Source organism: Lactuca sativa, chromosome 7 (genome assembly GCF_002870075.4).
Source record: "Lactuca sativa cultivar Salinas chromosome 7, Lsat_Salinas_v11, whole genome shotgun sequence".
NCBI classification, from domain to species: domain Eukaryota; kingdom Viridiplantae; phylum Streptophyta; class Magnoliopsida; order Asterales; family Asteraceae; genus Lactuca; species Lactuca sativa.
Window position 1 is genome coordinate 170,413,893 of NC_056629.2, and position 14,126 is coordinate 170,428,018.

At 34.3% G+C, this 14,126-nt stretch overlaps 1 protein-coding gene across 1 annotated transcript; it reads right to left on the reverse strand.

The window, feature by feature from the left end:
• Window positions 1–5,207: 5,207 nt before the first annotated feature.
• Window positions 5,208–6,981, reverse strand: LOC111912027 (chromatin remodeling protein EBS). The gene is made up of 5 exons (XM_023907784.3): window positions 6,654–6,981; window positions 6,125–6,467; window positions 5,958–6,026; window positions 5,616–5,754; window positions 5,208–5,523 (listed from the first exon to the last, which is right to left on the reverse strand). Exons 1-5 carry the CDS (start codon window positions 6,724–6,726, stop codon window positions 5,494–5,496), a joined length of 654 nt encoding a protein of 217 aa, XP_023763552.1. The 5' UTR covers window positions 6,727–6,981; the 3' UTR covers window positions 5,208–5,493.
• Between the last annotated feature and the right edge of the window lie 7,145 nt (window positions 6,982–14,126).

Genomic DNA, 14,126 nt, shown 5'->3' on the forward strand with positions numbered 1-14,126 from the left:
ACTATAAAATCCTCAATGTGTATAATTATGCAGCATACACCACGCAAATAACAACGACAGGTTCAATCTTATGAAAGCAACTTCCTAGGCTAAAGGCCTCATAAATCAGGCAACCCTGTCACACTTTTACTATAGGATCCTGAGCCTATCACTAGCATGCAGTTCTACCAGTTTATAAGTTATCAGCTCTACACTACTCATAGAAATAATAAATATATTTTGGGAAACTACTGCTCGATCTCTGGTTGATTGTACACACTGCTTCACCGAGTTTTCTTCTTGGAAGTCTTCGTTTCTTTTGAAAAGTTTTTATAAAATCCGCAAATCCTTAGCTTGATTTTGGAATTCCCTTAGGATTCATCCAAATCCCTCAAACCATGACTCTGATACCAATTTGTAACAAGCAAGAATACAAATCCACATTAAAAATATCAGAGTGTCCCAAAAATATCCAATAACGAAATCTCCAATCGAATGTGTACAATCAAGCCTTTGCTTTCCCGCAATTCTCAAAAGTACCTGAAACAAATTTAATCCACAACTGTAAGCACAAATCTTAATAAGTTCCCTAAAATATCACATACATCACAACACATAAAACAACTATGGGTTATCAGCAACCCTAGAGACAACCCGAAGTCTCAGCACATATAAACAACACAAACACAATAATAGCATTTAGACCGATTTGGTCATCATATATATATATATATATATATATATATATATATATATATATATATATATATATATATATATATATATATATATATATATATTCTACCACACAAGTAAGAATAAATGAGGAAACTCACCAGGTACTGATAACTGATAGAACCTACACCCGAACTATCGGAACTAGACTCTGCCTAATTAAATACACTATTTAACCTTAATTAATAATTAAGGTATCTCCACACATGCTACTAAGCCCAAGACAATTCTAGTCCATACTTAAAGTAAAAGATCATTTTACCCCTCACCATTCACTTATTACTCAAATGGTAAAATTCCAAAAAAGTCAACAAAATTCAACATTGGTAACTACGCTCGGCATACTCAACTCTACGTTGGGTGTATAGTGCAACACCAGAAAAAGGGCTCGCATCTGGCTATGCAGGGAATAGCCAGGTGTACGCTCAACGTACGTAAGTTGTTCTCAAAACCTTCATGCAAAACGTCTTAATCCTTAAGATATCCATTCCAAACACATATATGGCCCTTAAAGAACGTCTTAATCCATAAAGTCTTTGACTTTAATCCTTTGCATGGCTACAAGGAGCTAAAACCCAAAACCCTAACTTTTTTACTTCATTAAAACCCCATAACTCTTGCATGGGAGAAAAAGGGTGGCCAAGATAGCCTTTTTATGACTCAAGACATCTTAGAATGTGTGAAAGGATGACTTAATAACTCTGGAGTACTCCATACTCACAAAGATCCAAGCTTTGGGACAAAAAGGACCAAAATGCAAGAGTAAATAAGATCTACTTAAACAAGCTCCAAGATTTGAACTTTACACCTTGAAAAGGTGCACAAGAAGATAAAGTTTTTGGATCTACAAGCTAAAGTGCACCACCACCTCTTGAATGATCTTCTTTCTAGTACCAAACACTCAAGATTCACTTTCCAAGCTTCAAATCTCTCATACATAAGCTAGGGTTTCATTCTAGGGTTTAGGTGGAGACATGGAGTGGAGGTTGGATGAGAGAATGTCCAAAGGAGGGATAAGGTGATTAAATATGGGTCACACCCTAAATTTAGGGTTTAGGAACTGGGCGGGTATGCCTGGCGTACTCATATGTATGCCTAACATACTCCCTCCTCCGCCTTAACTCATTCGATGACTTTTGTCTGGTGTACAAGGCTAGTACGCCCAACGTAAGTGGCTAAAATGCAAGTTATCTTTTAAATAAAAATATCACAAAGGGCTAAAATACCATACCTTGCAATAGGGTGTTACACTTAGGTGTTGTTTGTTTTTTCTAAAAAATCACTTTTGACCACTTATTGTTGCGCCATGCAACACTTGGTCCTTCGCAGCTGTTTGTTTTTCAGAAGACTTATAACTTTGTTGCGCGTGTGTTGCGTGGTGCAACACTTGACCCTTTGCTTCAAACCTCTCCACACCTTACTTTAACTTATTGCAACAGTTTGCAGAGGTTAAAAAACAAACAAACTTTTTTTAAATGTTGCAGCCGTTTGGTCCCTCTCTTCTGCTACAGAGGGTTGTAGAGGTGGTCCGCAGACTTCAGACATTTTAGCTTCAAAAAAACAAACGGCGCCTTAGTGTCATTTGTGAAAAAAAAATAATTTTGACACGTCATCATGCCATGTCACTATGCCACGTCATCATGTCACATCAGCAAGCAACTGGTTTGACCGGTCGAGTGATCAGAATTGTAACAATTGGAAAACACGGCGTCAAATTTGAGACAAAAAAACACAGTGTCAAATTAGAATTTTGATGTAAACATAGTGACTTTTGTGCTATTTACCCTAATTATATTTAACCATTTTTCAAAGACTTTTAACAATGGATCCAACTGTAACACACCTCGTTCCAACACAACACCTATCGATCTTTTCCGTTTAGATATTCCACCCTAGTACATGCAATGTCATCACCCCAACAATACCAACTTATTGTATGGAACCAACATTACTTTATGTCTCCTTAAAACCTTTTCCAACACGAAGCCCTACCCCAAACCAAAACACACGATGGAGATTTTGAAGTGATCCCCTAAACACAATTTAAAAACTAACTTGATTCCCAACCAAAGGGATCCCGACAAAAACAAAAGGGCAACCTAATAGAAGAGGCAGCGTTGGCAACCGCCTACATTGACATCACACTGGATTCCGTTAAAGGAAGTGCTTAAAAGTCTGAATGTTATTGGAATGACATTATAGAAACATTTTACAAAGTAACGGGCATAGAAAAACCGTATCGGTCCAAGTAACTATCATATGGAATGATTTACATGAAATTTTTTCCAAATTCAGCATCGTCTACAACAATTTGGTTGTGAATTGAAAAGGTGGTGAAAGCGAGGATACTATTTTCACGAAGGATCTCAAGGAATATTGTTTGACAAGCAACGACTTCGATGATGAGGTTGAAGAATCACATCACTCTATCGGGAGAGATAAAGTAAGGAAGTTGGTTTATCGTAAAAAAATTAGGTCCTACCAGACGGAATGGTGCTAGAATTAGTTGGTAACATAAACAAATTTGCTAGCATTTACGATGAACATTTACAATTCGAAAAAAAAGACATCCTTAGAGGAAAGAAGAGCGCGAGAAAGAACGTGAATTGTGAATTTTTACGTTGAACAAAGACACAGAAGAAGCCCAAACTGTGATTCGAGCAATGCAAACGTAAATGCTAAAACTTATCAAAATAATAGGATGTTATATTTTTCTTATTTCGTTAATAATTTTGTTAAATTTTATTTAAAAGCAAATTTTTATGTTTTATTTTTTACATTTATGATTTTTTTTTATAATTTTAAATGCTCTAAAATGGTGAATTATGCAAAAGAAGTAAAAAAAAAAAATTTATGAAAAAACGTGGTTGTATGCCCTCTAAACTGAAAGAGTGTGAAAGATTAAGATTTGTCAAACTTATAAAAGTAGAGAGAGACATGATAGATAAGTGCGTGGTGGAGGGTGGTACCACAGGAAACACCATCCCTTCCTTATGGCACCGCATGATTTCATGGGTTCATCGGGTTTCCCAACCCACTCCTCCCGCTCTCCTGATTCTTCTTTTACATGTACCGTATGAATATAAATTGTACCAAAGTGTACGGGTTGAGATAGATGTATTGTAGGATAGGAGAGATAGGAATGAAAGATTTTTTTATGCAACGCTTAAATGGCATGTGGGTTATGAGAGAATGACTCCCTCCACTATGGGGTGTGGCCTCGTCATTGTTGAGGTGGCCCGACAAACACCGCCCCACGTTTGAACCATGCCAACCTTGACATCTCCCAACGACATTAGCGTAACATGGAGAGAGAAAAATACTTCATTTTTTGTACTCGCTTTTTTACCAAAAAATTCTAATTTTTTACACTTTTAACCAATATAAATACTAACATCAACCTTCATTTCTTACATCACTATAACCAATACTAACATCAACCTTCATTTCTTACATCACTATAACCTTCACAATTATGATTACTTCTCTAAAACCCTCCATACTCGAGCTTCAAAATGTCTTCTCCAAACAACCAAAAAACTCCAAGAAAAAAACTACAAACCCTTCATCACCCTTGTGGTACCAACCTCAAATGGAGCCTCCCCTCTCTTCACCAACAATGTTCCATTATGTCAAAATTGATCCATTTTATAATCCATGTGGACCAAATAAGTTCCAATCCCAATCTCAAACTCAAATATGCCCATACCCAATCCAGTTTGAACTATTTGAGACAATTCAAGAACCTAAATTTCAATCTCAACCTTGACTCCAAATTGATTCTTCAACCAATTCTAATGGTGTACCCAATCCTCAACTCGACGCAAACAAAAAAGGGAAGGCTTCTAGTAAATTGTGGATCACAAAAGAAGTGTGGACTTGACCGAGAATGAACATCGAATTACAGAGAAGATGAAGGCAAAACTTACGAAGAAATATAATCTCAAAGACATAGCCTTTAGTCATGTATTAAGAATTTCATCATGTTTTTCCTACGTTTTAAGTCACGTTCTAGGTTATGTTTCAAATGTTGTCCATTTAATTAATGATATGTTTGTTTTTAAAAATTTTAGTTGTTTAAATAAAAAATAAATAAACAAAAATAGGGTAACCAGCCCCACTTAAACAAGTTGAACATGTGTGAGAAAACCAATATGAAAGTTATGTGATATACAAAGAGATGAGGTGACAATACAATAAGTGTGGCGCCACAAAGTTTAAGCAACATGAAAAATGTGATGCAAAAAACTCTTATAAGAGTTTGTTTGACTTTCACAAACTTAATTCCTTGTAAAACAACTAATAAACTTATGTTCGCATGCTCTTAGACATGACAAAATATTATATTGCATTTCGAATTCACTTAACTTAAACTAAAATTGATAATTCAATACAATAGAAATTTTTTAGCCAATCCAAAAAGATGAAACAAAGAATTGTAAAGTAGTCACAGTCTCAATCATTTGTCTATGCAAAAAGACGTAAATGCCCTCTCACAACAAACACAATCACAAGTTAAACCAACAGAAAATAAGGATGCATTGTGACTCCGTTTCATAACTCTTGTTCTTCTACTCTAATTGTACCAAAATAACACAACTCAACTACACAAGAAAGACTAGTCTAAGAAAACATCACAAAAAAAAAAAAAAAGATAAATACATTTCACACACAACTTTAAACAAAAACCTTCTTAATTCTGCAATCATCCTCTGTACACATCCCCACAACACCAACCCTGGAGAGTCGATACCACTCAACAAAATCATTACCTCCTTTTCATCTCTGCTTTCTGCGTTTTGCCTCCATCTACAAATCACAAATAACACACTTTCAAAAACCACAAAAGTTTCCTTTTTTTTTTTTGTAGATTTAAACCCAAAATTACAATTAACTTTTACCTTAGCCTCAGTGGATGGTGAAATTGGGAACGAGTTTAATGACCCTTTTGCATCATCATCAGAAGAGCAATCAGAACACAAAAACTGATCCAGTTTTTTTGCTTCTTCAATTGTCATTCCCATACAAGATGGATGAAACCTATAAAACAATGGAAAAGATCGTTTCTTTATATCAAGATTCAATTTGAAAATCACGTATTACTCATATGGTAAGTATTCTTTCTTAATATGGCATATAAACTTTATGACCTATATATATATATGATATATCATGTAATTCTTGAAAACTAGGGCATATTTCAAGAAACTTTTTATATTTTATATTTTATATATTGTATATACCAGTCCTTGCATCCTTCACATTGTACCATCAAATCATCCGGGTTGTATGGCATTTCACATTTGCAGTACCTTTTCATATATCGGAAGAAGAAGATGATTAGTTCATGAAAGATGAGAAGAAAACTGAAAGATTTTGTAAAAGAGGAGTAGAGGACTCAGTGACTCACACAGCAACACGATCAGGGGTGAAACCACCAGTAGCGGCCTTGTATTCAAAGCGACAGAAATAGTCTTCAGTGCCAACATTGTCGAGCTTTGTGTAGTTTTTGAATGAATGAACTATGCATTTCCCTTCGATTGTATGAGCACTTTGCATGTCGTAATGATCTGATAAAAACAGCTCCTTCACGCCATGAAACTGTCTCCTTCCTCCGATTGACTCTTCTGGCCGGTAATACCACCGAACCCTTACCTTCACATTGTTCCGGTGATCAGCCTCCAGCTTCTCCACACGCGCTACGTACGGAGGCTTATCTGAATCAGCAGGCCTCATCAATACACAGTCTCCAGCTGCCAAAAAAGAGTAGAAGCTCGAAAAATCAAATATTTTAACAATATACGACACACAAACACGATCTGTATCAATTAAAAAGAAATTACAGTCGCAACATCAAATTTTGCCCTAGCATACGATACGCACTATAGACAATAACATATAGATAAATAACGAGGAAGATGAAGAGAGAGATAACGTACGTCTAACGAGTTTGTTGGTTCCCTTGATAGTGTAAGTATCTAAATCTTTCTTTCCAGGCTTTGTCTTCGCCATTGAAATATCGAGCTAGGTCTAGGCTTGTCGATGCTAAATCAAGACGAAATTTGTGAGAGAATTAATGAAATCTGAGCTTGAAAGGATGATAAAAATGGCGGAAAGATGCACAATGTGCGGAATTGTAGAGGAATAGGGGTGGATTGAGGGAAGAAAAGCAGAAACCCTAGGTTTTAGCTAGTGGTCGGAAGAAAGCGTCTGAAAGAAGAGTGGAGTTTTTGATCGGGGTAGGGAGTGCGCACTGCGCATCATATTTGATTTTTTTGGGAAACTGGAGTTTAATAAAATTTATTTTTCTTCTGTAAATTCCTTAATTCATGTAGATTGGTCAATTTTATATAAACCAATAAATTTAATTGCTTTATGTTATATCTCTTCATTAGTATTGTTTATATTAAAAAGCTTTTCAGTTGTTAGTTGATAATTTGTTATGAAACACAGCTTAATGATACTTTTAACTTTTGTCAATAAACTATACATTGTTTAAAGTATTATTATTTAAAACATGCTCCAAAAAATCTTGTAGGGTTACTCTAATCCAATAGGTGTTAGGAAGCCTTTCAATGGGATTACTTCTTATTTAAATCCCCTTTACAAGTCATTGAAGCATTAGAGCGAATTAGGGAGAATTGTTTTTGGAGGTGCAAGAATATGAACTCAAATATTTGTTGGATGGCTTGACACAAAGTTTTATCCCCAAATGACCATGATGGTCTTGGTGTCGGTAGTTTAAAAGTCTCAAACTTAGCTCTCGTAATTAAATGATGGTGGAGGTACAAACCATCGGCTTTTTGGTCCATTACTTTCGTGTGAATACATTGAGGAAAGTCATTGGTCTAATAATTTGCATTTTGGATAATTTAAACATTGTTGGAACAACCCGTTACCCATAAAAATCAAATGTTTCGGATGAAGGGCTACATTGGACAAGATTCCAACCTTGGCAACACTAGCTAAGCGAGGTGTGAAGTTAACCTCCTCAAATTGTCATTTTTATGGGATTTTAGAGGAATCAATGGATTATATCTTTGTCGATTGCAGCTTTGACAATAGTGTTTGGGACCTTATTTGCACCTAGTGCTCGGTGAAATAAATTCCCCAATCCCTTAAAATGCCCGGTGGACCTCTCATGCAAGTTAAACTTTGCTAGAAAATCTTCCTCGCCTCTAGTCGATACATTTGCATGTTAAAGAACAAAAGGGAATTCAACAATAAACCACATTTCCCTTTAGTTATTAAAGAAATTAAGGTTGAATTCCTAGGTTTAGGCAAAAAAAAAGGGCTGGGAAATCTTGTTTAAACCGAAATCTTTGTGTAATTCTTCTTTATTTAGATGTTGTTTGGTTTTTTTTAAAAAACACTTCTGACCATTTATTGTTGCGCTGCGCAGCACAGGGGCAACACTTGGCCCTTCGCAGCTGTTTGTTTTTCAGAAGACTTCTAACTTAAAAATTGTTACGCGTGTGTTGCGTGACGCAATACTTGAACATCTGCTTCAAACATCTTCACACCTTACTTTAATTTATTGTAGCAATCTGTAGAGGTTAAAAAACAAACAGATTTTTTATTACATGTTGCAGTCGTTTAGTCCCCCTCTTCTGCTACAGAGGGTTGCATATGTGGTCCACAGACTTCATGTATTTTTGTTTCGAAAAAACAAACGACACCTTACATTTCTTGTGTAATGACATTGTATTGATCATCTTTTGGAGCATTTATTTATCACCTTGCTAAAATTTTAATAAAAACATCTTTCGTCATTTAAAAAAATATATATCATGTACTTTGTTCTTGATAGATGCATTTTGTTTACTTCTTTTAATAGTATATTTTAGCATATTTTGTTTTATTTTTAGTTAATTATCATATATATTTTCTTTTTTATCTATATTTTCCTTTTTTTATTATTTTTATCTATATCTGATATGTTCTAGTTTTTTGCTTAATTGGAGATTTTTTAAAGACTAGTGCAAAGTGGAGATGATTCAAGATTACGAGAATTAAATGGACTTAAAGATTGAAGAACAATGGGCCTGTGACATTTGAAGACGGTGCAAAAAATAGGGTAATTAATTGATGAAGAACTAAAGTATCTTGAGTTATGGAAGGTTTGAAGAGGATTTGGGCTCATTTTGGAAGTATAAATGTTTTATTTGGGCTTAAGAGGTTGATAGAAGCATAATATTTGAATCTAATTAATTGATGAAGAACTAAAGTATCTTGGGCTATTGAAGATTTGAAGAGGATTTGGGATGATTTTGGAAGTACAAATATTTTATTTGGGCTTAATAAGTTGATGGACACATAATATTTGAATCTAGAAGCATTTTGGTGAGTAGGGTGAAGTAATGTATCTCATTGCCAAATATGAGAAAGTAACACGGTCCATGTTGGTTTGGTTCCTGTTTGCGTTGGCCCAACATGGGCAATTTCAAGATTTCCATTATAGCAGTTATATGGAGAAAATTGGTGGGTCTTTTAGGGGATCTTTTAATCTGGTTTTGACTAGTTCCCTGGTGTTTTTGGAGAACATCTTGAGCTTGGAAGAACTTGGGAAGAACACTTGAAGATTGGAATTTCTCATATCATTTCATCTTGGATTAATGTGTGATATTTCTAAACTCTTTTCTTTTGCTTTAACTTAGCCATGTTAGGTTGAGTTAATATTTTATTGATGATGGTATAATCCATGGATAATTAGTTGCTTTGAAGAAGTTTTCATGAACTTATGGTTGGAATTTATGGAAGTATTTTCTAGTAAAACATTTTTTTATGCTCATCTGTATGTAATCATGAGTTTAGATGTGTGAATGTTTAATTAGTTGGTTAATTTTTGATTAAATAATACATATCTTCAAATTAACAAGCAACAAATGATTTATGTGTTGGTGTTCGTTTCACTTAAATCATGAAAAGTATTTCCTTTATAATGGTAGTGAAATCATATTGATTTCCTTTGGGATTTTATGACTCTTAAACCTTAATGCTAGTCAATTTTCACAAATTATATCTTTTATTAATTTGTGACTTTGACTAAGAAAATATGTTATGAGCTTATCTAGCTATTGTATTATTTAAAAAGAGTCTAGGTGAGTTAATCTTTTAAGTTTTACTATAGCTAAATTAAATTATGTCACAAGTATTACACCATGACATCTAATGATAAATTAACTAGATATCTATGCGGTGAAGTCCAATGTCAACCTCTCTCCCAGGTTGATTTAAATCAAGCCTTGCTCTTGTTTAATTGTAATTTCTTAGTCCTAGTATAACTTAGATTTTTAAATAACCAAAAGAATAAAATCCTCATGTTTACTTTTATTGTGGTAAAGTACTTTTACAAAGAGATTTTTATAGAGTTTACAAATTGAACCAATCCTTGTAGATTTGATGCCTTTATCAGTATACATTATTTTAGCTTGCAAGATTTAGTGTATTGGCCTTGACAACTACCAGTCCCTCATGATTATTTATACAATAAAAATAAAAAATTGATTCACTTTAAGCTTAAGTGTGTAGTAGAATTCAAGATGGTTTAAGCATAAGAAAGTCATGACTTTAGTTTTTCTTTATGATTCCAGTGATGGAATCATTCTTAAATCTTAAGTGGTGGCTAATTGTAACATCTATATTTTGGGGTTAGATTTTTAACCATTTAAATGAAAATATTTTGTAAATATTTTATTTAAAGATAAAACAAATAAAATATATAATTAATGATGTAAATAATAAAAATATAATGTAAATGTCATAAGTTTAATGAATTTAATATTAAATGGGTCAAGTTTGGATATTAAGGGAATGGCTTGGTATTTTAGGAAAAATCACATAATTGACTTTGTTTAACCTAAAAACCTATCAGAAACCTATCATGAGGATTAATTTGTGAGGAAATAGTTAATTAAGATTATTTAGTGATTTTATAAAGTTAGTTAAAAATTAAGGATGTATATCATGTTAGGTCAAATGAAGAAAAAGAAAACTAGATGGAGTAAATGTGTAAATTGCTTAGACTCTAGAGAACATAAATCTCATGTTTTTCCTTTTCTTTTATTTGAAAATAATTATGGAAGCTTGCAGATAGGGAATGAAGATTTTGAAAAGTTATTGAGATTAACAAATTGCGATTTAGGTTCAATTGGAAGGATAAAAGCTTGAATGCATCTCTAAATAGAAGAAGGTACTCAATTCTCGTTCATACTCTCCACATTTCATCTCAACCTTGATGACACCTTCATAAATTCAAAGATTAAAAGAGATGTTGATATAGAAGAGAGTATTGAGGATGAATATATATATGTTTAGAAACCAATTGTTATTTCAAATCCTCATTTATAATCTTGAATTTGAAGCAATCCATGAGTTGGGAACTTTAAACCCTATAAATGGAGGATTTAAAATTTGATTGTTATTAGAGAGATTTGATACTTAATTTAGCTTTTATTTGAGTTTCCTTAACTCACTTTTAGCTAATGAATCTATCATAAGGAGACATTATCATCTGTTGATTTAATTGAGGCTTTTCAAGTTATCAAAGAGCATCAATGGAGTTTTGAGTTTGGTTCATGAAATGACCTAGTTCTAGACTCATTAGAAATTCAAGTAATATCATAAACCTAATTTATTAAGTCAATTGGAACCATACTTGATGTTACACTAAAGTCTAATGCAGTTTATTTCTCAATTTGAAGTTTGCACTTTTTGTGAGCTTAGTCAAGTTTTTAAAGCAATAAGTCATTAAATTATCATATTAGAACTTAGATCTTTTTTGTATTGTTAATGGATTAAGAGGTTAAGGACATGTATAAGATTGTTAACATATATTTAGGATCACTAGAAGTTCTTTAAAAGTATTTGCAATTGTTTTGAATGACTTTGGACAAGTTAGGAGAAAAAAAATACTCAAAGTGGTGACATGAAGGCTCCACTAGATCGGGTCGTCTTCCAATGAGGCTCCACTCAGTCAAGTACCTCACTGTGAGGAGTAAACTTACAATTTTTCTCAAATCACTTAAAATTGGTTACATGGCTTCCTTACTAGTTCTTATATGTAATGTAAGGTTGAAAATAAGATTTTAAGGTTATAAGTCATGATTAAGATGATATAAATGTAATTAGTCAAGTAGTCATTAATGACTTGATTTATTATTAACACCAGGTGGCTATTAAGTGCTCTTACAATATTTGAGGTGAAGTAAAGTTCTTATAAGTTCCAAGGTGAGTATTTTAACCAAGAGTGTATGTCTGTAAACTATTTTGAGTTGTGTGCCATCTTATAAATGCATTTCTATGTGTATGGTTCGTTTGAACCATTATATGTATTATGTGCTCATGCATAGAAAAGAGTTTTAAAGAACGGGGAATGTTTTTTTAAAGAGTTTTGAGCCTAATAATTACTTTCATTTAGGATATTTTATAACTTGAGTGAAGGAAATGAGGCTAAATCAAACATTCTTAGACTATAAAATCTTAGTTATGTATAATTATGATTCATACACCAAGCAACTACAGTAATGATGTCAATTTCATCTAGCATACAAGAAATTCTCCTAGGCTATCAGGCATCATACATCAGGCAATTCTATCATGCAATTCCTGAAGATCCCTAGCCTACTACTAGCATGCAGTTCTATCATAATCATCATAAGCAAATAACAGTGTGGGTATCTTGGGGTAAACTTTCTTTCTCCGGTTGATCGTACACATCTCATCATTACTTGGTTACTTTTGAAATAATTTCAAAATAATTTGAAAACTTTCATAGATCCTTAGTTTGAGCCTGAATTCACATGAATGTTCATCCAATTCTCTCAAACCAGGGTTCTGATTTCAACTTGTAACAACTCAAAAATCAAAGAAATTTAAATTTTTCAAAAACAACCCATTTCATCTGTAAAGTGTTTACAAAACCATTGTTTAAAAGTATTATTCAAGATCAGAGTATCCCAAGATCCAATGTCATAAAAATAAGAAGATGTACAGGATCATGCCTTCGCTTTCCTACAATCCTCTAAAGTACCTAAAACAATAAACTGAAACCGTAAGCCAAAGCTTAGTGGGTTCCCTCAAAGTACCAACACACCACATGACAAACAAGCATAAAAATATGAGTAGCTAGCCTGAATGGACCGCCTCGTAGGGCCTACAACCTATATGGACCGCTCTACGAGCCTTCAGCATGACTGGACCGCCTCACAGGGCCTATAGCCTATCCGGACCGCTTTACCGACCGCCGGCCTGACTAGACCGCCTTATACAGCCTACAGCCTATCCGGACCACTCTACGGGCCGTCGGCCTGACTGGACCGCCTTATAGGGCCTACAGCCTATCCGAACCTCCCCGGGTGTCTTGGCCTACAACACAAAGCAGGACCGCCTCAACCCAACTCAATATGTCGACATATAACAGACAAGCACAAACACATAACCAACAAAATATAGATAATCATACATATCTACTAATCAGCCACATATTAGCATAACACTATCCTAAACAGGATAAATAATCTAGTGGGTCGGCCTTGGTGCCTTCGATCCACGGGTACAGTGAGGAAAACTCACCTAAAATGAAAAAAAACTCGAGAACACTGTGATACACTTCCTACTACATTGCTTGCTCCCGCAGATTCACTAACACCAGAACCATATAAAATCTTAATCAGCAGTCAAAACCCTCAAGTTTGACCGAAAGTCAAACATGGTCAAAAAGTCAACGGTCAACGGAGTCAACAAAAGTCAAAGTCCAAGGTTGGTTGAGTATGCCTTGCGTACTCAACTTATGCCCAACGTACATAGGATGGTTTAGTACGCCCAACGTATGAAAATTATGCACAACATACACGAGTTGGTTCCATCCTTTCCATTAAGCAGTTAATCCCTTAAGGACTTTTCACCCACACTTAGATCTAGCCTTGAAACATTGTCTTAAGTCATAAAGTTTCCATATTTATGACTTTCCCTGGCTAAGGAAGGTCCAAAAGCTAAAATCCTAACGTATTAATCCATTAAGACATCACAACTCTTGCATGGAAGGGATAGAAGGACCAAGATCACATTTTCATGGTTCCTAATAGCTCCATAATGGATAAAGTTTCCAACTCTATCCATTAGAATGGTCCCAACAAACAAGATCTAGTCTTTAAGTCTCAAAGGGACCAAAAGTGCATCTTTTTCAACTGAGTCCATTAAGTCCAAGTCTCTAACCTTCATATCTGAATCAGTATGATGTTTAGATGGATAAAGTTTCCAACTTTATCCATAACAAGGTCACAAACTTTCAAGATCTAAACTTTATGCAGTTAAAGTGACTAAAAGCTCATAACACCCAAAACTAGCTAGATCTAACATTTCATCATCAAGATTCAAACTTTATACCTTCAGAAGAAAGATCAATGTGAACA

Bases quoted from the DNA above. Each gene is read 5' to 3' on its own strand.
- LOC111912027 (XM_023907784.3), bottom strand. From the start codon at position 6,726: ATGGCGAAGACAAAGCCTGGAAAGAAAGATTTAGATACTTACACTATC. The intron at 6,468-6,653 runs GTACGTTATCTC...CTTTTTTGGCAG, and splicing joins AACCAACAAACTCGTTAGAC to CTGGAGACTGTGTATTGATG. The intron at 5,755-5,957 runs GTATATACAATA...ATTGTTTTATAG, and splicing joins TGTGAAGGATGCAAGGACTG to GTTTCATCCATCTTGTATGG.